At 35.2% G+C, this 21,886-nt stretch overlaps 2 protein-coding genes and 1 long non-coding RNA gene across 3 annotated transcripts; 1 reads left to right on the top strand and 2 right to left on the bottom strand.

The window, feature by feature from the left end:
* Positions 1–123: 123 nt before the first annotated feature.
* LOC135157585 (uncharacterized) lies at positions 124–989 on the bottom strand. Its single transcript, XR_010296580.1, has 6 exons — positions 976–989; positions 836–855; positions 560–572; positions 398–417; positions 263–275; positions 124–143 (listed from the first exon to the last, which is right to left on the bottom strand). It is a non-coding gene; the product is annotated as an uncharacterized LOC135157585 (long non-coding RNA).
* Positions 990–1,095: 106 nt separating this feature from the next.
* On the bottom strand, positions 1,096–6,788 carry LOC129282642 (sperm-activating peptides-like). Its single transcript, XM_064095569.1, has 13 exons — positions 6,504–6,788; positions 6,157–6,223; positions 4,794–4,970; positions 3,972–4,161; positions 3,259–3,297; positions 2,695–2,707; positions 2,518–2,537; positions 2,247–2,259; positions 1,936–1,955; positions 1,522–1,534; positions 1,398–1,417; positions 1,270–1,282; positions 1,096–1,119 (listed from the first exon to the last, which is right to left on the bottom strand). The coding sequence occupies exons 1-13, from the start codon at positions 6,687–6,689 to the stop codon at positions 1,096–1,098; spliced, it is 795 nt and encodes a 264-aa protein (XP_063951639.1). The 5' UTR covers positions 6,690–6,788.
* Positions 6,789–7,044: 256 nt separating this feature from the next.
* Positions 7,045–20,511, top strand: LOC129273491 (calpain-A-like). Its single transcript, XM_064095568.1, has 8 exons — positions 7,045–7,118; positions 9,057–9,216; positions 10,221–10,390; positions 10,715–10,795; positions 13,941–14,044; positions 14,661–14,789; positions 16,969–17,108; positions 17,656–20,511. The coding sequence occupies exons 1-8, from the start codon at positions 7,045–7,047 to the stop codon at positions 17,887–17,889; spliced, it is 1,092 nt and encodes a 363-aa protein (XP_063951638.1). The 3' UTR covers positions 17,890–20,511.
* The last annotated feature ends 1,375 nt before the right edge of the window (positions 20,512–21,886 follow it).

Genomic DNA, 21,886 nt, shown 5'->3' with positions numbered 1-21,886 from the left:
AAGTGTTGAAAATATCCTAGAATTGTAATGGTTAAGCATTACTAAACGTGATTTTAGGGATTTACAATATTGTAGGTTTCAATCATGTCTGTAGCTTTAGGTTTCTAGAACAAGTTTCCTCACCTTTTATTAATCACACCGCCCTAGAAGGAGAGAAAAAAAACAACATTTTTTTAATAATTAAGCCAAACAAAATATATCAATGACGTTGCATGGTAACAGCAGATTTACGTTCGAAGGATAGTGAATAATTGGAACTTACGCCCAAGCCGAATCTGTGGAAAGTAAATGAGAGACAGATTGATTATATTATAGAGAAATAAGAGAAGTTTTCGATGAACTATCCATGCAATTAATTTAATTTAAGATGATTTTAACGTGAAAGATGTGTGCTCACCCTTTGCCAACTACGCCGCCCTGTAAAGAAAAAAAAAGAAATTTCAAAATTTCATAGTCTGATTTTAATGAATACTCGTTACCCTCCCATCTCACTCCCGCCACGACAACAAACGGCACATCAGGCTCACGCCTGTCAACAAATTCGTAATGTTATACTTACACTCGGGCTGAACCTAAAACGGAGAGAATATTGGGGGGGGGGATAAAAAATTGAAATTGATGTTGCGTGAAACCATTCTTACAAATTGGATTTCATGTCTAATTTAATACTCACCGTTTGCTAACTCCATCGCCCTAATTAGTACAGGTTCTATATTATTTAACGTACCTTAGAATTGTAGTCGTTAACCATTACTTAACGTGATTTTAAGGATTTACAATATTGCAGTTTAAATCATGTCTATATAGATTAGGGGTTCTAGAACAGTTTCCTCACCTTTTGTCAATCACACCGCCCTAGGAGATAAAAGAAACAAAACACAATTTTTTTAATAATTAAGACATACAAAATCAATGACGTTGCATGGTAATGAAAGCAGATTTAAGTTCTAAGGATAGTGAATAATTGTAACTTACGTCCAAGCCGAATCTGTGGAAAGAAAATGAGAGACAGAAAGATTATATTATAGAGAATAATATAAGCTTTCGATGAACTATCCATACAATTAATTCAATGTAAGATTATTTTAAGTGTACTCACCCTCTGCCAACTACACCGCCCTGTAAAGGAAAAAAAGACTATTTTAAAATTTCATAAGTTTGAATTTAATGAAACTCACTATTCTCCCATCTCACTCCCGCTACGACGACAACAAACTGGTAGCACATCAGGCTCACGCCTGTCCAACAAATTTGCAATTTTATACTTACACTCGGGCTGAACCTAAAACGGAGAAACATTGGGGGAAAAAATGAAGAAAAAAAATGAAAATCGTCGATGTTGCGTGAAATCATTGTTGCAAATGTGATATCATTTGTCTATTTAATCCAGTACTCACCGTTTGCCAACTCCATCGCCCTAAAATGATAAAAAAGATTAAAATGATAATTTAATTAATAATTTTAGGTCAAATTATTGGCAATGGCAAATTTATCTATACTTGCGATTTTGAATTTACTTACGTTCAAGTCGAATCTGTAAGGATGAATATGAGCAGAGGTTTTAATTAGTATATTTTTCTTTTCAAAATAAATTGAATGGAAGTGTATAGTTTAACTTGACAGTAAAAATAAAATTTTAAACAGCGCTGTTACAATAAGTATAGTTGTTAATTTTCTTGAACACTTTATTCCCTGCTAGTTTTTAAGTTAAGAATACCGAAATGAATTAAGATTGATTGATTCTGGATTTTATCTTCAGTGATTGGGGGATACGTATTTTAATATACAATTTGCTTTAAGCCAATTTACCCAAGTTTAATCCTCTGAAAGGAGATATTAAAAAAAAATTAAAAAAAACAATATTTAGTCTATTTCCAAAGTACACTTGAAATTCCGATTTCTATTAATGAAACGATTTGAAGACAATATACGTACCCCTTGTCGACTATACCGCGCTAGACATGGGAGAAAATAATGTAGAATGTTAATATTTTCATGGATAGGCCCTATTGTAGTTTACATAGAGACTTCAGAATTGGAAAATTCCTTTTATAGTGTAACATGAATTTATTCTTACTAACCGTATAGCCATTTAATATGATAAGGACAATAGTGAAAAAAGACAAAAAATATAGTATATGAAAGCACCGACGAGATTGCCGATGACTGGTCTAAATAGATTTTAAAGTGATCCATACGAACAGTCTTATTCTTATAAAGATATATGGATAAAACGGTTAACTTACGATCGGACTGATTCTGTAAAGGGATTAAGTTCGGGGAAAAAGATATTTCGTGTTATAAATTTGATGTTAACAAAATATAAATTGGATACAGATTTGATTAGGCATCGTAATTCATGAATTTTATTATACGAAATATGAAAACTTATTTACTTCTCATTATAGATGAAATGTAAACCAAAGTTTATTTCTTTTAGCATGTGGATTGTGTTGTTTTAAAATATCAAAGAGTCTAAAAATAAAGAAATTTCCTTTTTCCAATCAAAGTACTTACCCCTTAGTCACTCCAGCGCCCTAAATAAAATAAGGAAAAATGATTTTTCGATAAAAATCTTTCAAAACAAAATTTTCGAGGTCTATGAACTTGTGTGACTGTCCACTTGTAGAAAACACTTAAATTAAAAGTGCATTTTGTTTTGAGCAATGTAAGGTTTAAAAGTTAAATACTTACAGTGGGCATGGTGCTGTTTAAGGAAAAAAATACCATAAAAACAATGGTTAAACAAAGTTTATTATATTAGGAAAGGTTCGATCGAAGATGGACAAGTTCACCACAAAGTTTATTTAAATAAACACTCTGAAAATTTCAAATTGATGTAAAATTATATTTTAAAGTTTCGGGTGAATTTTACAGTTACATGCACATCCTGGTCGGTATGCAAATGAGACTATGACGTCAACAATGCTCTCATTATTCCTCGAATTTTATAGAAGTTTCCTCATTGTGATCTGTAAAACAAAATGTTTTATTCCTCATTGAACATGTGGAATTGCCATTGTTTTAATACTTTATACATGGTTCTTCAAGTTGGTCCTTGTCGAATTTGTAAAAATTGAACTAGTATTGTATAATTCAAACGAAATGCAACAAAACACGAATTGAGTTCAGCATTATGCCTGTTGATTTCTCTATTGATTCAAATCCATATTTTCTGAGGTGGATTTTGACATTTACACCGGTTTTAATTATTTTACATAGGATTAAATTTTCAAATTTTATATTTGTTCCACCTACCCTTTCAAGAACAAGGAGAGTGGAGTTTCCATGTAATCCCTATAAATCAAATAAAATATTGTCAGAAATTAGCCTATGTTATAAAAGTATTTAATTTTAGTTTTATTTAGAAGTTCAGTTAACGACTGTCCTTTATTACGCTAATAATTTTGGTGTTGTTACATAGTAATATTATTCTGATTTCATAAAGACTTCGATCTTATGGTATCCCTTCAATTTCATGTGCTTATGAAGGTTTACAAAATGGGATAGTCTTAATTTTATTAGACTTCCATTATTTTAGATAAGAAATTGTTTTGTGAATAAACGTTGGTATAGCCATTGCAACTATTATCTCGTAGGCATTTTATATTCATATAATTTTCTAAAATCTTAACTTTTGACTATCGATTGCAGCATTTCAAATTTCTTTTCAGATTAAACAGCTCATTTTAATTTCTAAATCAAGGGACCTATAGTCATATCACCCGATTCCATACTGAACAGAACTGATATAGCTAAGCATAGCTAATAATATTTTGCCACATTTTATACTTGAAACGGAAGTTCCTGTTTTATATGCAAGAGACGCCATACGAATGTTTGTGAGCACTCATTTATTTATACACTCGTAATTAATATAACTTATCATAATTACAGCTCGCACTATTTCTTTTTGCGAAAGCTCATTTCATATTGAATGGATATTCTTAGATAGACAAATCAACACTTACTCGCTCAATGGATGGGAAGGCTTCGTTTGATCCTGATGATCATCCTCGGGTTTGTCCTCCTGTTGATCCCGATGGCTTGCATCTGGTTGATCTCTGCAGATAGTTGATTTGATCGATGAGATGGTTGTCGAATACTCTTTCAGGTAATCGCTCACCATCTGCGAGACCCGTGTCATCGCATCCTTGGTATCTAAACGGAAAAAAGTTATAACTAATAAGTTCCAAGTTAATTTCAAATAGGCCTACTAACGGGCGGCACCGGGATTATAGGATGGATTACTGTCTGACGAGGATGAGGCTACAGATCAAAGATGACAATATTCGCTTACTGCAATACGACCAATACCTTTTAATATAATCTTTGTTTTAATTCTCATTTTGTATGTGCATTTTTATTGATTGATAAAAAATTAACGACACTTTCAACACATGCGTGTCATAATAAGTGTCGGACAGTTAATCTGGAAAGGTTACTATAATACAGTACAAATTACCCTATTGCAATATGCGAATAAAGAAGACTTTGAATTGAAATGAATTTTTGTTCAAAATATATTACAAAATCACATTTAGATTTATTTGATTCGGTTGTATTGCCCCCAAGTTCCACGACAGAGAGAAAAAAATAAACGTGGCGTTAATTTTCAGATTAACAAAAAGGCCTACACTCGTTCATAATTTGAATTATATTTCGCTCGCTCACCTTTTTTATAAATACATTTGTACCCCATATGCTGCGTTATGCCCATTATAATATTTGGCTCTTTACACCACTGTATGAAAGGATTGTATTATTTTTCTGCTGCTGAGTCCATTACTCACCCGGATCGCTCTTCTTGTACATAACGAGTTGAGAGGTGAACTTCAGAACTTGTTCGAGTTTCTTGGCATTCACGATGTGCTCCTGGATCTGGTCTCGATGGTCGGTGATGTACTTTAGGACCATCGAGTATTTGGGAGAATACTTGGCCTTACATGTCAGCATGCTCATCACGTCAACTATAAGAAAGCAAAGTTGCGTGCTACTAGTTAACAAAAAATAGAATGAGTTATAGCTCGACTACAAACAGAAGTACTGGCGGATCCGGGGGGGGGGGGGGGCACATCCGGCCCGTACCCCCCCCCCCCTTAGAAGCAAAATTAAAAAAGTTGTAATGTAAAAATGCCGTTAAAACAGAAACGTGCCCCCCTTTGAAAGTGAAGACCCTTTTTTTGGCTTGTCAAATTTTCCTCGGAAAAATTTGCTCCCCCTTGGAATTCCTGGATCCGCCCCCCGAACAGTATATAATGTTTAATCTTCGTGTAGTACTATATTCACGTAAAATATTAGTACATTAAAACTAATAATTATTCAAAAATAATAATTTGAAAAAAAAATTATTGCAACTGCCTCATTTTTTTTAGATTCAAAACTTAATTGTAACATGTACTTTTAATTTAAATTGGCTATTGCTAAGTGTATCCCGTCCCATTATTTGATATTTTTCCTACTCGAGAGTGAAGAAAATAGTTTTCAAAATACCTCTACTTGATTGCAATAAAAAAAGAACCAATTGGAAATTGGTAAAACTTGAAGCATGGCCATGCATGGGGGTTAATCTCCAAACTTCTCTTCAAAACCGTTAAAGAGATTTCATGGTCAAAAGTCATGCAGTTATTTTTCTTAATGGAACCACTTCCCAAAGATTTAAAGGACAAGTCCACCCCATCAAAAAGTTGATTTGAATAAAAAGAGAAAAATCAAAGCATAGCACTGAAAATTCATCAAAATCGGATGTAAAATAAGTTGACATTTTAAAGTTTTGCTTAATTTCACAAAACAGTTATATTTACATCCTGGTCGGTATGCAAATTAGGAGACCGATGACGTCATCCACTCACTATTTCTTTATATTTTATTATATGAAATATTCTAATTTTCTCCTCATTGTCAAGTGAAACAATTCCTCCCTGAACATGTGGAATTAGCATTGTTTTATACTATATGGTTCAGTCAAGTTGGTCCTTATTGTCAAATCTGTAAAAAATAAAATATTGAAAAAATAAGCGAAACTTTAAAATCATAACTTTATTTTACATCCGATTTGATGAAATTTTCCGCGTTATGCTAGTTTTGATTTATCTCTACTTATTCAAATCAACATTTTTCTGGGATGGACTTGACCTTTAAAGAAGGGACACTTACTTTTCGGGACCGTAGGTTGTGGAATGGAAACTTGTTCCTGGATAGCAATGCTCACAAGGTTTATCCACTGAGAGAAAAAAAAAGATCGATTAATACCTTTTAAACCGATTTGAAATACGATGTCCGCTTTATTTTATGCCTGAACATTCTGTATCTTTTCTTTGTTCGAAATGCGTCATAATTATAAGAATGAAAAACAAATATTATGCCTATCAAGTTTAGATGATGAAAAGGGTGTTCCTTCGAATTGGCAATGTTTCCTTCGAATTGACAATGTTGGAGGTAATGTAGCACACAAAATAATGTGGTAATGGAACGATTTAAATGTAAATGTCAAAAGGATTTACCGAAGATTCCAGGGATGAGAGCGAGATGTGTAGAGGCGAGAGGGACTCGACGATGGCCATGTGAGCAATGCTCTCAAGGTACTTGCTGGTATCGGACAGGCTGTATGACGTCGAGTCCTGGTCGGCGATGATGGGCTTGCCGTATGCCACAGCCAAGAGGACCAGTAGACACGCAATGGACCTCATCTTGAACGGCGAGATTTTCGGTCTGCAGTTGGTCGGGAAATTCGACGAGAAAGCTCGGTAGAGATGATGGCGTCAGGGGCGAGTGGCAGCTCCTATTAGTACGCGTGCGAAGAAGTGAAGAAGGCGCTACGAGGTTCTTCATTTATACCTTTCAACATTCTTCGGTTGGTTACACTCGAGATGTTCAGTTCTTCTGTGGAAAATCCCCAAACGGGACAAGGAATGTAGCTTTATTGTTGGGTGCTATGTTAGGTATTAGGACAATTTGCAACTGAGAATCTCCCTATATAGGACAATCTGTTATCCATAGTTTCCTTCTTGAACAATCGCCACAGTGCTTCATTGGTTCCATGCAATGCCAGGAATCAAGGGTAATCTGCATCTGCATGAGATTCCGCAAGAGTTTACAGTCGCGTTCACACTGGGATCGTAAGTTCTATATAATAAAATAAGGGCTGTGATTATGAACAACTTTAATGAAATCTGACGAAAATGAATTCATTTATTAAAAAAAATATTCATTTATTTAACTGTTGGTTAAACTGCAGTGATGTAATGAAGTAATAAAGGAAGCTTAGAACTGGATTGTCTCGATTTGACCCTCTCATCTGATTAAAAACTAGGCCAACGACACTGACCAATAGTATTGAGCGTTCTTTTTTTCATTGAGTGAACAAAAGAGTGTTGACTGTCAGGGATTCATTATTTTTGTGAATGATGGCCGTAGTAACCGACCGTATCTCTGTTGGCATTAGCTTTAAGTTTCGTGTCGCCATGTGCTGCCCAGGGTCCTGCAAAAGATTTTTGAAGAGGGGTGCTGGTTCGAAAAAAAAAGTGACAAGCCCCCCCCCCCCCCCCCCCAAAAAAAAAAGAAGATTTTGCTCTAAAATGAATGGGATTTTTGTCAAATTCCAGAAAAAATCTTGGTGACGAAAAGACCATATTACCGCCCTTTCACACGGTAAAAATTCGTAGCTTGAATGATGATTCCAGTGAAAAAATAAGGCTGATGATGAATTTTTAGCACATGTGAAACAAAACTATATAATATAGAATCCCGAACGCTTATCACAATCACGAATTCAAATTCTACTCCGGAAGTGAATACCAATTAAATTTCACTCAAATTACGGTACGAATTATGCGTGTGAAAGGCTTGACCTCCAAAACATCTTTGGGGGCGGAGCTTACGTGACCTTTCAAGCACTTCTGTAGATAATATAATTGTCATGCACTCGGGAATTCGAATCACAGTTTTCGAGTGAGTGTCGGAAAGGTCCGATGACTCTATAAAGACCAACTGCAATCATCATTACAATGATGATTCAAGATTAACGTGTGAAAAGGCCCTATTAACCAACCGATAGGAAGTTTGCAATGTTCATACGAATGTTTATTATTCCCATTGTAATTTGCATAAAATGACAATCCACCAATCACAGATTGACTCATTATTCTCAGTAGGGTCCATGACCTGGCGGTTGTTATACATGTAGGAAAATCCCTGTCGCATTCCGGCGATCAATGACCTAAAAAAAGTGGTCTACATTAATTTTTATGGATGCTCTTTTTCGAGAACCTAGAAACGAGGTATGCCCTACTCCTTTAACCTGTTAGTAATTAAGAATAGTACTACTCGGAATCCAGTTTGCATATATTTTACATGTCATGCTTGTTGATATACTTGGAAAGCTTTCTCTTTTGACTGCACATAAACGTTGTTAGCGCTAACAACGCGCTAACAGAGGCACTGTTACAACCAGTAATGTGGCAGCGATGCCTAATGTTACAACAGTGCATTACTTACACATTGAAATAAATGTTTTGACTTCACAATCCGAAAGATGCGACTGGGTTTTTTGTTATGCTAACAACGTTTCTTTGCGGCCGGCGCTTGTTGTCAACAACCTTTGTTTACAACCAAGGCCTAAACTTTGACAAGTTGAACGTTCTTTTACGCAAAAATCCCGTTTTGAAAATTCAGATTCCGTATTCTGATGTTGCTATGTCAGCATCAGACAATAAACTTGCATTGGTCGTTGTTTTCGTTTCTTTGTTGTGTATAATATACAGCAATATCTCATACTTGGAATCGTGTTTGTATACATTAGCTGTTGCTATGTCTGGAAACTCTCTGGTAAGTTCCAGGTTGCCAAGAATTGGATTTGTTTCATGCAAATAGAACAATTATAGAAAAAAATAATGAGAAAGACGCTGTCAAAAATTTGGTTACATAACGAAAATCATATTTTTGATTGAATGCCTCTAGTTCATTCTAAAGATCATGGATTTTATTTCTTTTCAAAATGTTCTTTCCTTATACAAACCCTTTCCTTATACAAAAATACGTTTTATTACATCCGACAGTCGCGTCTCACACGCGTTCACACCAGGTCGCAGAGACCGTACCCAGCGACGGATCGGACGTGCTTTCACCCCGTCGTCAAAATTTGGTCAGGCCCATAGCGGTCGCTGTATAGCTGACCTAGCCGGAAGCGGAAGTAGAGATAGTGCTTGGGCATGTCGAGTGGGTCATTGCATTTCGATCGGTCACTGAGTACAATGTGCTTTCACATCAAGCTTGCATCGGTCCCTGAAGTACCTCTCAGGCCGTACTCCGCGACCGATCGTTTTTGACCAAAAAACGATCGCTGAATACGATGAAATGTTTTCACACCATGATTTCATACCTTGGTGTGAAAGCAGTATCAGTCTCCATAGGCGGCGGAAGCGGGGGGACCTGTCCCCCCCCCCTAAATTTGAGGTGCCTATATTTTGTGTTGATAACTTTTTTTTTTTTTTTGCTTGTCAATTTTTTTTTTAATGGTCCCCCCTAAATTTGTTGGCTTCCGCCGCCAATGTCAGTCTCACATTTTTTTTAAATCTCCCTGTGGTATAATCAGGAAAGCTTTTCATAATAGGACTTGACTGATTAGGTGTTGTAACCAACAAAGTTTGTCTATCCTTCTGTAACCATAGTAACAGTCCAACACCTAGGCTTCTCAGATAAACATAATCAAGGAAAGTTGTCAGATCTGACCATGCACTTGCCAGACGACATGAAGAGTTGGTGAAATGAAAATGGATAAAGAACTATACCATAGTAAATCATTGAGTGCTTATTATCACTCGTCTTTGTTAAACTGCTGAAAAACCCACGTTTTAACCTCTATCATGTTTTGATGTATTGTATCATGAAATATGTGACAAGGATGACGAGTTAAAAAGATAGGCCTATGACTCTCAAATATAATTTTTCCCTCTACATTTTATTTTTATGGGGTAAAATGGACATGAAGCAATACCTTTACTATTTTGATAATCAACATGTTCTTTATTCAATTCAATTCATTTCCACTTTAAAAAGAGCAACAATCAATACAATGTTCAATATGCATCTCGATACTTGTATTGCCATATAGAGGGATCATAAAAAGCACAAATAATGGCTTAATAAAAATGTTCAAATGGCTTATTAAAAATATCAAACTGGACAATAACATATATATTTATTTATTTCATTGTATATAGGGTAATTGGCGAGCCAATGAAACCAACAACCTAGGTATAGTTACGGGACATTCTTACGCCATAAACCGGGTTCAGACAGGAGTTCTACAGAACGGTTCCAGGGTTCGTTTAGTCCAAATCAGAAACCCGTGGGCCAACTCGACAGAATGGAAAGGAAAATGGAGCGATAGGTGAGGACTTTTGGTCAGCCATGTCAATGATAAGTTTTTATTTTAACTATGATTATAAACAAACAAACCATTTTAGTAGGAGTCGGTGTAATTGAAAGGGAGGCAATGTCAACATGCGTCATTTTATTTCTTAAAGAGGCATATTATATATAAAAACCTTGTAGTTTATTCTAACTTATTCTATATGACATGGGACGGGCAAAGCCTTTCTTTAAAAATACACATAATTGATATAAGAAATCCTGCGACAGATGATTTTCAGTTAAACACAGCCTTTTAATTATGATTGTAAAAAAACATTTTCAATGTGTTTCAATGAAATAGCTCCAAACTTTGGAATAATTTGAAGAACAAAGCTGAGTTCGAGGAGGGCGAGGAGCGATCTTTGAGCGATGGTGAATTTTGGTAAGTTTCCTTGCGAGAATTTGCAAGATGCAAATATCGTTACAAAATAATGTTTAAAAACCCCACCCAAAGGATCGAGTCTAAGCGAGATAGGTGGAGAAGTTAGTGATAAGTGATTGAGTAACTTTGTGGAGGTTTCCAAAAATCTGATTTGTGGGGCCCTAAACATGCTTTCAATGCAAGCAATATAATGTTCCAGCTGCAAAAGAACAAGATGTTTTTAGTTTTTTTAGTTTAACAATCCCTTCAAGATATTCCCCGTGATCGAGTTTATAGTTATATATATTTTTTATCATAAAACTCCATGATATATTTTCACCAATGAGGGATGACCCTTTCACAACACCGACTGGTATTGTTTTTAACAATGAAAACCATTCAAATTGCACGATTTTCCCTTATAGTACCGCTGCCACCATAAATACAGAATTTCTTTTATTCGGGTTTTGTTTTCCCCGAGTGTGACAAAGACATATTGTGCAATATTTTTGCAACTACTTACTTGATTTTTTTTCAAGCTAGAAATGTAATTGTTTATGCTTATAGGGTCAGATAAATAGGATTGATATATTTTGATTTGACTCAGTTCTTATTCTAATACAGTGAAGTTTGTAATTCAATTTCAGATCTACGCATTGCTCTGTTATTGATATGAGGGTAAAGTTTATTTATGATGATTGTAATACATCCAAACATGAGGCCCATAATTGGGCTCAATTTGCCATTTGCGACAGAGAACATGTTATATACAATACAATACAAAACCTAAGATGATCAAATGAATAAGCCTATACACAACTTTTCTATGACTCCTTGAAGTTTTAGACCCGGAGATCAGGTTTCAAAATTTTTAAAAATTATGATCTTACAGTACATTGAAATGGCGTTTATAAATATCAACGAACACCTTTAATATTCGGTTTTAGAGTTATAACTTTACCCGATGTTGTAAACCGGTATCATGAAAGTAAAAGTTTCATTTTGTTTCTACCCCAGCGCTGCCACCGTTGATTAGGAATTCGCTTTAATTCGTGAAAAGTGTTGATAGAAGCAACCGCGTAGCCAGGATTTCATTTTGGAGGGGGCGGTAAATGCACGCGAAGCGTGCCAACACTTACAGAGCGCGCGAAGCGCGCTCCCTAGGGGGTGGGTGCAGGGAGGGGGAGTTTCCCCCTCCCGCGCGAAGCGCGAAGCTTTTGGTGTTTCATAAATTAAAATGAAAAGGAGCCGTCTCTCTTGACTCTAGTACCTATATCAGCTCCAATTCAGTTGACTATATTGTGATTTTGAACCTTGTTTTCAAATGTGATTGTGAACGCACAAAAAGGAATACAATGGAGGAAATTTAAATCATAACCCCGCGCGAAGCGCGGAAGCTAAAGCGTTTTATCAATTTTTTTGCCATGAAAAGGGTCCCGAGAAAAGGGTATTCTCAAAGATATATTGAATACTTCCCTTGGAAAGATCAGATTTGAATACAAACAATTTAGCGACAGTGCATATATCTTTAACTCGCAAAACAGAGGAGAAGAAGTGTATATGCCGGGAGGAAGATATTCCTCCCCGCGCAGAGCAATAAAACTCTGAAATTTCAAAGGGCGGACGTTTCATCAAATGCAGATATCTCTAATACCCCATCGGCTCTAATTCAATTGATTTCCTAAGATTATTGAACTTCATTACAAGGAAAATAGTGCGCAAAAAGTTGAAACTTCAGTGATTTATTGAAATTATATTAAAAAAAAAGGATGCCTAATTTCTTTGACTTATCCTGAAGCGCTTCATTTTGAATTATAAAGAAACCTAAGTGTCATTCAAAATTTCAAACTGAGGGCGCAAAACAGGACAGGAGATGAATGTGCAGGGAAATAACATGAAGATTAATAGAATTTGAAAAAAAATATTGTACTTTTTTATTCAATACGACACGAATTTTATACATTCCTCTTTTTAAATTAGGAACCCGTTTGCCCCAAATTATGGTTGTTTAGTAATGAGCTGAAAAGTGGGAGAAGTTGACTTTATGGAGGTGACGGCAGAAATTGATATAAAGATTTTACCCGCCCGGAGCCGACCCGACCAGAAGTTGCGCGATCCCAAAAAAAAAGATAACTTCATTATACTTCTGCCTGACCTTACTCTAATTCCATGCCCTAATGTATACATTTGAACTTTAACTGGCAAGAAACACATATAGCAGAGGTGGAAAGCAGGGTTAGGGTGGGGGAAACAATGGAGAACTTCAATATTGTCATTTAACCGCGCGCAGCGCGGAAGCAAAATTCGTATATAAATTTAGAGCAAGAGTGAAGGAGTTTTTCTTTTGAGAAAAAAAATAAAGAATAAAAAGAAAAAAAACCCGACAAAGCTGCCTTTCTTCCCTTTCCTCCCTTCCCTTTTCCCTTTTTTCCTCTCTTTTTTCCCTTCTTTTTTTTTCTTTTTGGGGACGTTTTTTTTTTGGGGGGCGACCGCCCCCACCGCCCCCCCCCCTGGCTACGCGCCTGGATAGAAGTGAAATAGAAGTTGATGAACTAAGATCAGAAATCTATGTCAAACGATTATCATAAGAGACAAATCAATGGGTTTATCCTACATTTTTTTTAAAATAAGACTGAGTCCTTATTTCATATGTAATTTCGGACCTTCGCCTTACAGTATTTCAATATTGAAGATGGATCATTATTAAATCGGCGGCTCTCCGGAAGAAGGCATTAAGAATAATTTTACGGTTATTTCTTATTTAAAATATTGAAAGAGTACATCTTACGCTATCCAATGACGCAAAAGATATTTCGAAATTTCAAGTAAAACTCAATATCAATAATTAAAAAGATCATATTATGAAAATAATCGTAAAATTACCCATTTTTGCAAGATGCCGACGAAATGCGATTCTGATCTCAGACATTCACTAATTGTACGAACAACAAGAGAAAGATTTTTTTTTTTTTTTTTTTTTTTGGGGGGGGGAAATATCAAAGAAAACATATCGATAGTTTATGGGATGGGGGTCAACGGTAGTGTATTGCTCCAAAACGATGAATTAACAAAGTATGCCCGGAAGAGTCGCCAATACAACAGCCTATATCTTTCTACATAATTTTGATATATTGAGTATTGAAAATTCTTTCTATTTCTTCTCAAGGATGTCTTATAAGGATTTCTTATCTGAGTTTACAAAGGTTGTCATTTCAACCGTTGGACCTGACTTTGACGGAGATGGGATACCTGATGTTGTAAACAACACGGGTATGTGTCTATAGTCAGTTCCACCCTATTTCGTTTGTTTAATACTATGGATAATACAAATTTTATATATGTTTTTTTTATGTTTTATATTTTTTGAGGGGGACAGAATACTGGCAGATGCCAGTGAGGTTCAATGAATTCACTTCAATTCAAATAGTATTCAGAATGTTCATGGAAACAAAGATGGTAATGTTGTAATTTGTGTTGTTTGCTTGTTTGAACGAAGATAAGTGTAATTATTATTTTTTTTTTAAATACAACGTATGATATTACTAAATAAAACATAGACAAAAAGGTCACTGAAACAGACATGTTTTCAAGCAATTTGCATTAATAGAAACACGGAATAGCCAATATGAGGCAATTAAACAATACGATGGTTGGTGAATTGATGACGGTCAAACGGAATAATATGCATGATACAAGACATTTTGGGAAATATTCCAATATTCGGAGTACAGTACAGTGAATGGAATTTGTCCTATATTGCTTCACTTTTGGTTTTGATTCATAGTTTTTGAGAAAGAATTTCGCCACTTCAACTCACAATTTTGATAACTTAAACGGTTGATAATTATACTTTATAAATTGCGTTTCGCCTTTCTGTTGTGATCAGCTCGTGGTTTCCATCTGGTAACTCGGACCGGGCAATGGAAGGCTGGTATCAATGCTGGAGGTTGCCCCAACTATCTTCAGCAAGGGTACTGCTCCAATCCCCAGATCATCATCTCACTGTTAGAACCAGGTTTGTTTTCAAATTGGTCAGAGTATCTTTTTTTTTGAAAGATCGTTTTTATTGTACTTTTTGAGACCAGATAATTACTCGTAATTAGAAAGATATAACGCACCTGATTTTTTAACTGATAAAATGGGATTCTAATTTCACAAAAAAGTATTGACACTTGTACAGCATTGATCAATTTCTATTATTTATTGCTTGAAAAATGAACGTCGCTGTTTCACGTAAAAAACCCCATTGGTTTCTATATTTAAACCACTAAGATTTTTGTTATACAATGTATTCAGAGCAGCGGCGTAACAGGGGTCGGTGGCCAGGGGGGGGGGGGGGCAAGAGCCAAAAATTTCCCGGTCATATCATGGTATGAACAGGCGTAATGGTGTAATGAGGCGACGATTTTGAGAGGGCCAGACATTGTGTATCAGGCAGAATTTATCTTTTAAAAAAAAGATGCGAGCGAGCGAGCAAAAATTTTGACATTTTTAATACAAAAATCCAATTTTGTGATAGATTTTGACATGATATCCAGAAAATAATATATTTCACTCTTCTCTCTTTCCATTCCTTTATAGTGGTCTGTATGCCACTCTGAACATGATTCTTTGCAGCAGTAGCGTGAATATTAAAAAAACTAGAGGCGCAGTATGGCGTAAGTGCTAAAAAGCTGCTTGATATAAGTCCCGAACGAGCGAAGCGAGCGAGAATGAAAATCACATTTTCATGAGAATTTAACTTTGAGATATTTGTTTATATGTATTCAGTAAATAAAATCATATCCTACACTTTTCCTTTGCTTTTCTTTCCTCCTTTTTTTCTTGGTTGTAGAACTTTTGGGGACCATGGCCCAACCCTTCCATAATCATATACGGCAGTGCTTCGCGGTTGGGGTCCGTCTGGAGCCCCCGGAACTTCGTGATATCAAAGCCATTTAAAGCTCGCAGATTGCCGCTATTTTTAATCAAATCGCGGGTATATACAGAATATAGCTTTTACACAACACATTTATTTAATGCAGTTGATATTTTGAGGGGGCAAAACATAGCAATGTGGGAAAGTTTGTAAAAAGTCGCCAGCGAGCAAAGCGAGCTGAAAAAAAAAAGCCTATTGAAATTGAATTTTAATTATGTGATAGATATCCATTATATTCAGCAAATAACACATTTCATTGTTTCCTTTCACTTTATTATACGTTAACTCTTAATGTAGGAAGGGTCCCTACAGGGGGGCGTTATAGAGCCATTTGAAGGTTATAGATGAAGAGCCCCTACTGCGTGGGGTCTGGGGCAAAGCCCCGGTAGCTTATTTGCATACTGAATTTCGCAAGCTTATAGCACAATGTTGTATGCAGTCCATCTTTCTTCCCGCTCTTTATTTTCTATCCTCGGCAGCCCGGTCATGTTATTAAGTTTTTTTTCTTGTCCCTTTTCTTTGTTTTCCAATTTAGCTTTTGACTAATTACATTCTACCTTCATTTCCCGTTATTGTTTGCCTCTTTGTCATCTTTTAATTTATTTCCCATCATGCTATTGCATAACATAGGCCTATTTCGGAATGATTTGTTCTTTCTCAAATGTTCTTTCGTTCATTTTCCCGCTTTCCTTCCTTTTTCATTCAAAATATATTTTCTTCGTTTTCTTTTCACTTTTTCTTTTCCCTTTCCCTTTCCTTTTCCCTTTCCTTTTCCTCCTTTCCTTTTCCCCTTTCCTTCCCCTTTCCCTTTCTTTCTCCCTCCCTTTTCTTTTTTCCCGTTTTTTTTATATTTTCCAGGTGAAATCCGCCAGGGGGGGCAACTTGCCCCCCCTGCCCCCCCCCCCGCATGTTACGCCACTGATTCAGAGCTGTCAGCATGTGTATCATTATGCGTAATGAAACAGCAGACTTTTTGCACAAAGGTCCTAGGTTTTGACCCCTAACCTTTCGTGGACTTATATATATATAATTGAAGAGATTCATAAAAATCTAATTATAATAATTTTCCAAGTAATCAAGAAATATAATGTTAAAACTGGGTTTAAAATAAGGCATTTTTTATCACATGATAAGATTGATAGTGCTTAGTGTCGCCAAAGCGCGCTGGCAGATTGCTCCAGACTCTTCTCTGTAATTAAATAATTGAAGATTTTATCTCCACCACTTGCGCATGATCATAGACCTACAAATGTTTTAATATTTATTTCTCATTCAGATGATTGGTATCCTGACAACGGAACGCCATCAGAAAATAGGGGGAAATGTGCCCTCATTGTCACCTTACTTCAAGAGTATCGGAGAATACGGAATAGAAAACGAACCAAGAAACAGTCTATTGGCTTCCGAATATACAGGGTAAATCTACATATGACGGTCATTCAAGAAATATCGATAAAAATGATGATTTGAATTTTTTTCAATATGAATTATAAGAGACTGCATTAATCTGAGATAAAACTAACGACTACGTTTACATGGTGTATTATTACTGATTTACGTAAAACAAACAATCATCGAACAAAATTAATGTGAGGAAACGTACGTGACCTAAAATCCTTTTTTATTATGGGTGAAATTTACAAACAAATATGTCACAATTATATAGAAGAAAAAAGCGGGCGCCAAACTTCAAATTCTTTTAAATTTCTATTCGTAAAAAACAAAAAAATGTCTTAGTGTGGAATTGAATCTTATGAGACAAGTTTCGTTGTATAGGATCTTAAACCTAAAATGAAATTATGATGAAAAATTATGGCGGGAATCATTCGATTGTATTACCATTATTATTATTAGACCTTTTTACAGTGTATTTGATACAATTATATTTCTTCTTCTTCTTCTCCTTCTTCTTCTTTTCTTCTTCTTCTTTTTCTTCTTCTTCTCCTTCTTCTCCACTTCACAGACTAACAATATCGACCGTCCATTGACTCGAGATGACGTCATGTACATGCATTCAATCGGAGGGTCAGGTGATTACATCAATCATCGAGAGGTCGTCGCTCGCCTCGTTCTCGAACCCGGTCACTATTGCGTCATACCGTCAACTTTTCAAGCCGACATCACGCTCCGCTTCATGATGAGGATCTTTACTGAGAAATCCATCCTTTGTACCGTCTTTCAGAACGATAATAGATGATAATGCTGACGATGACGACGACGATGATGATAATGATGCGGTGGTGGTGGTGGTGGTAGTGATGATGATGGTGATGATGATGATGACAACGACGATGATGCATGATGCGGTGTTGGTGGTATGATGATGAGGAGGAGGATGAGGAAGATTAGGGTGATGATGATAATGATGATGATGTTGATGATGATGATGATTAGGATGATGATGATGATTAGGATGATGTTATTGATGAATATTCTTCATGCAAACCAAAACAATCACGGCAAAGCAAAATTTACGGGTGATGACGATCATACTGAAAGCCAACGGGATATAGCCTTTAAGGACCAGTTTTCTTTGAATTCCTCTGAATAGAATTGCAATATAGAATATTGGACATCGCTGAAGGACTTGTTTAATATCTTGAAATGGTTCAGAATATAGGAAACACTCGCAAAGTTCTGCCTGTTTTACGGTTTAATTATTTCAAAATATATGAACAGCAAAGTGTTAATGTTAATTATATTAAGTGTCGATAGTGTTCTTTCTAATTACTCTGATCGACTTTCTAGAGTACGGTATTTCAGACAGATTTTTCGGCTTTTAAAGTTTATGTAAGTTTCATAGTCGGGTTTCAATTTTTACTAAATCTGCCGAGGGAGTTTCCAACTACTTAAGAAGATTATATCTCGATCTTAATTGGTATGAACATTTTCCCTTGATAGATGGGTGAGTGTTTATACAGGCTATCTGTCCCCCATCTACAATTTAAGCAGTGGCAGGTGATGTTAATTCGATTGATATTGGATTATAACATAACATTTATGGTTTATCTTAAGCTACGACAATAATAAAGATTAAAAGAACATAAAACGCCGAAAGGTGATCACTTTAAATGACTGCTATTATCAAGAGATTAATAAAGCGAAGGAAGGGAGGGGGATTATAAGACAGATAGAAAGACGGAAGGGAGAGAGAGAGGGGGAGTGTGAAAATGATAAAATCGGCGATTCAACGTCTGAAGAGAAACAACTATAACAATGTACGAAAATAATATATATGATGTTTAAAAATTATCATGATTATCATGATTAAGGTAATACATGAATTATTTGTTGATTATGATTAACTTGTGTCTTGTTTTATCGTATTTTTCTTTGGTTGCAGCTTCGTTTTCAAGAAAAATTAAACAGCTTCATTTTTATTTTGAACTCGATCGGCATTAAGACCATGACCACATCAGAAACCAAAACAACTACATTAATGGAACACATTAAAGAAACAGAATACAAGAAAGCAAGTTACATACATTTTGAGTGCCTATTATTGCTCGAATAAAAAAAACACACACTCAAATGTTGACATGTCTGAATCTCCTGAATTGTAATGTGTCAATGTCAACAGAATTGAGATTACGTAAATCGCAAAATATGGTATATGTTGTAAGCTTGCAATTTGTGCAATTCATTTTAAAATCTATAAATTTTCTAAAAAGTTTGGAAAACAAACTAATCGAGCTTTTTTTTTTTTTTTTTTTTTTTTTTTTAGATACGACTCACATAATGTAATCGCGTCATTGATTTCTCGTTGGCGAGTAGTGCAATGTTAAAAAAGCCTTACTTAATGTTCGAAAATTTTGCTGTTTCTAAAGCATGAATGCTCTGCTGGTATGTTATGAAAAGTGCATGAGATTAGCAGAGTTGTATTTTGTAGCTTATGAGTTTTTTTATCGATCAATTCGTTTTTTTCGCATTCGTGAGGTCTTTAAAAACCCTAACACGGATCCCTCTGATCATACTCTGAACATGGAGATAAAAAGGACATCCAGAGTGACAACGAAATGCAAGTTAATTTGAATTTCTAATGAGTACTAGTAAAACAAATAGTACACAGGTGTACTGTAATGCCGCCAGTTTCATGGGAAAACTGAAAAGTGATTGTGTTGAAAATAGGGAATATTTCAAATTTTATTTGATCACAAAACGTGAGTGGATATATTGAAAACTTGACGAAATTATAATTATTTTTTAATTATTATTTAATTATTATGTCAGGCATAATTATGCCTGACATAATAATTATGTAGGCCTATACATGTACATAATGTTTGCGTGATAACTATTTTATACATCTTTAGTTCAAATCTTTGATACAGCCGTCCAGTAAGAAAGTGTTGCATGTGCCAAATTGTGGCCTTGGTATTTTTGTACAATCATTGTCATATCTAATTTCATAATTGAGAATAGTAATAATTAGCAATAAGTCGTTGCATAGGGTGTTGCCTAATGAGTACAAAATCAGGATAATGTACTCTACTGTCCTTCTTAATTTACATGCCATTGACATTTTTAGGATAAACTGCATGCAAACTACGTATGGATATTTTGTAGGTTCTAACCCAATAATTATAATCAATAAATAATCTACCTCGCTTATACACGATTATAATAAGTAACAACCGAATATTTCTTTGTAAGAATAGAATTGGAATTTGTGTAGAGTCATCTAAATGTAAACCGGCTGTATAACAGGGCACTGGAAAAGATTTTTTAATTGAGGTGCTGATGTAAATTTGACAAGCCCCCAAAAGGGGGTTTCAATTAAAAAATGAAGTTTATTTAGGTCCCGAGAAATTTGATAAGCAAAAAAAAGATAAAAGAAGGGGGGTGGGTCACTAGCAGAGTTCCAAGGGGGTGTTGCCTATATGGAGAATAATACACTCAGCACCCCCGCTTTCCAGGGCCATGGCTCTGAACGCCGAGAAAAGTTAAACTTATATCACATCTTTCGTTTTTTAATCATTGAAAATTGATCTATGCCGAATTATTTTTTTTTCTTTTTAGACAAAACCTACTGAGCTAACAAAAACCCTGATAATTGTTAACCGATTCATCAAATCGATTTTTAGATTGAGGCACTATCATTGAGGTTAGCAAACAATTTTGACCATCGAGTCCATCAATCCTGAAAATATAGCAGCTCAAATTCCTTACTATCAATCTTAAAGTGATCCGCAAGACCAATACCTAAAAATCGATTTTCTCAGTCAAGAAATTGACTTATTTAAAATCAAAATATATTTTAAGGGTCTAAACACCGATCGCATTGAGTTTTAGATCGGTCTTAAGTGATTGATTAGTTGATTAATTTCATTCATAAATGACACAAGAAATACATTTAGTGTATCAACTACCTTGACCATGTTGACAGGAGCTCCCATGTAGATCAGAGGTACAATAACTACACGAAAACCTTGTAAGCAGTGTTGCGAAATTATCCTAAATGTTGCTAACCAATAGCAAGTAATGATAAGTGTTTTTTTAACATTATTATTTTCTTTTTACATTATTATTTTCTTTTTACAAATGTAAATATCTGATAATTTTCTGCAAACCGACAACAAAATATACTAGCGAGGATCCATTGATATTGCTGTTTCATGTGTTTGATTGGTCTTTATCTAAAGCTGATGCGATATTGTTTTCCAATTTCTTTCTTCTTCTTCCCTTTATCCAATTAACACAACTCCTAGTAGAAAGACTTAATCAAATTTATCTTACCTAAGCTGATATACAGTATTGTCTATATATTCTTTTATATATATATATACATATGATTTGATGTGCATTATGAATCGAGTCTGTGCATGCCCGGTGTATATACGGGCGCAGTCTTCGGTACCAGTCTTATTTTAATTTGTGAATAAATTCAAATCAGAGAAAATAAACCAAAAAAGAACATTTTTGTGTTGTCAATGGTTGTGATGTTGTCTGTTCTCATTTCATTTCTGTATCAGGAAGGATGATTAATTTAGTCAATAACACAGAAAGGGGTAAAATAATCGATAGAACAAAAAATACGAAGACCGCCATTTTGTCTATCACAGGCACCCCCTCTTCCTTATATATCCATGTAATTTATTATCCATCCCAATTCTACAGTATGTCCTTTTATTAAGTCCGTCTAAGTCTTGCGCTCTCCACTTAATAATGATCGTCCAATTATTAGGAAGGAGGGA

The sequence above is a fragment of the Lytechinus pictus genome, chromosome 2, assembly GCF_037042905.1.
Source record: "Lytechinus pictus isolate F3 Inbred chromosome 2, Lp3.0, whole genome shotgun sequence".
In the NCBI taxonomy this organism is placed as follows: domain Eukaryota; kingdom Metazoa; phylum Echinodermata; class Echinoidea; order Temnopleuroida; family Toxopneustidae; genus Lytechinus; species Lytechinus pictus.
The sequence above is the reverse complement of the archived record's forward strand: the minus strand, read 5'-3'. Positions and strand labels throughout refer to the sequence as shown.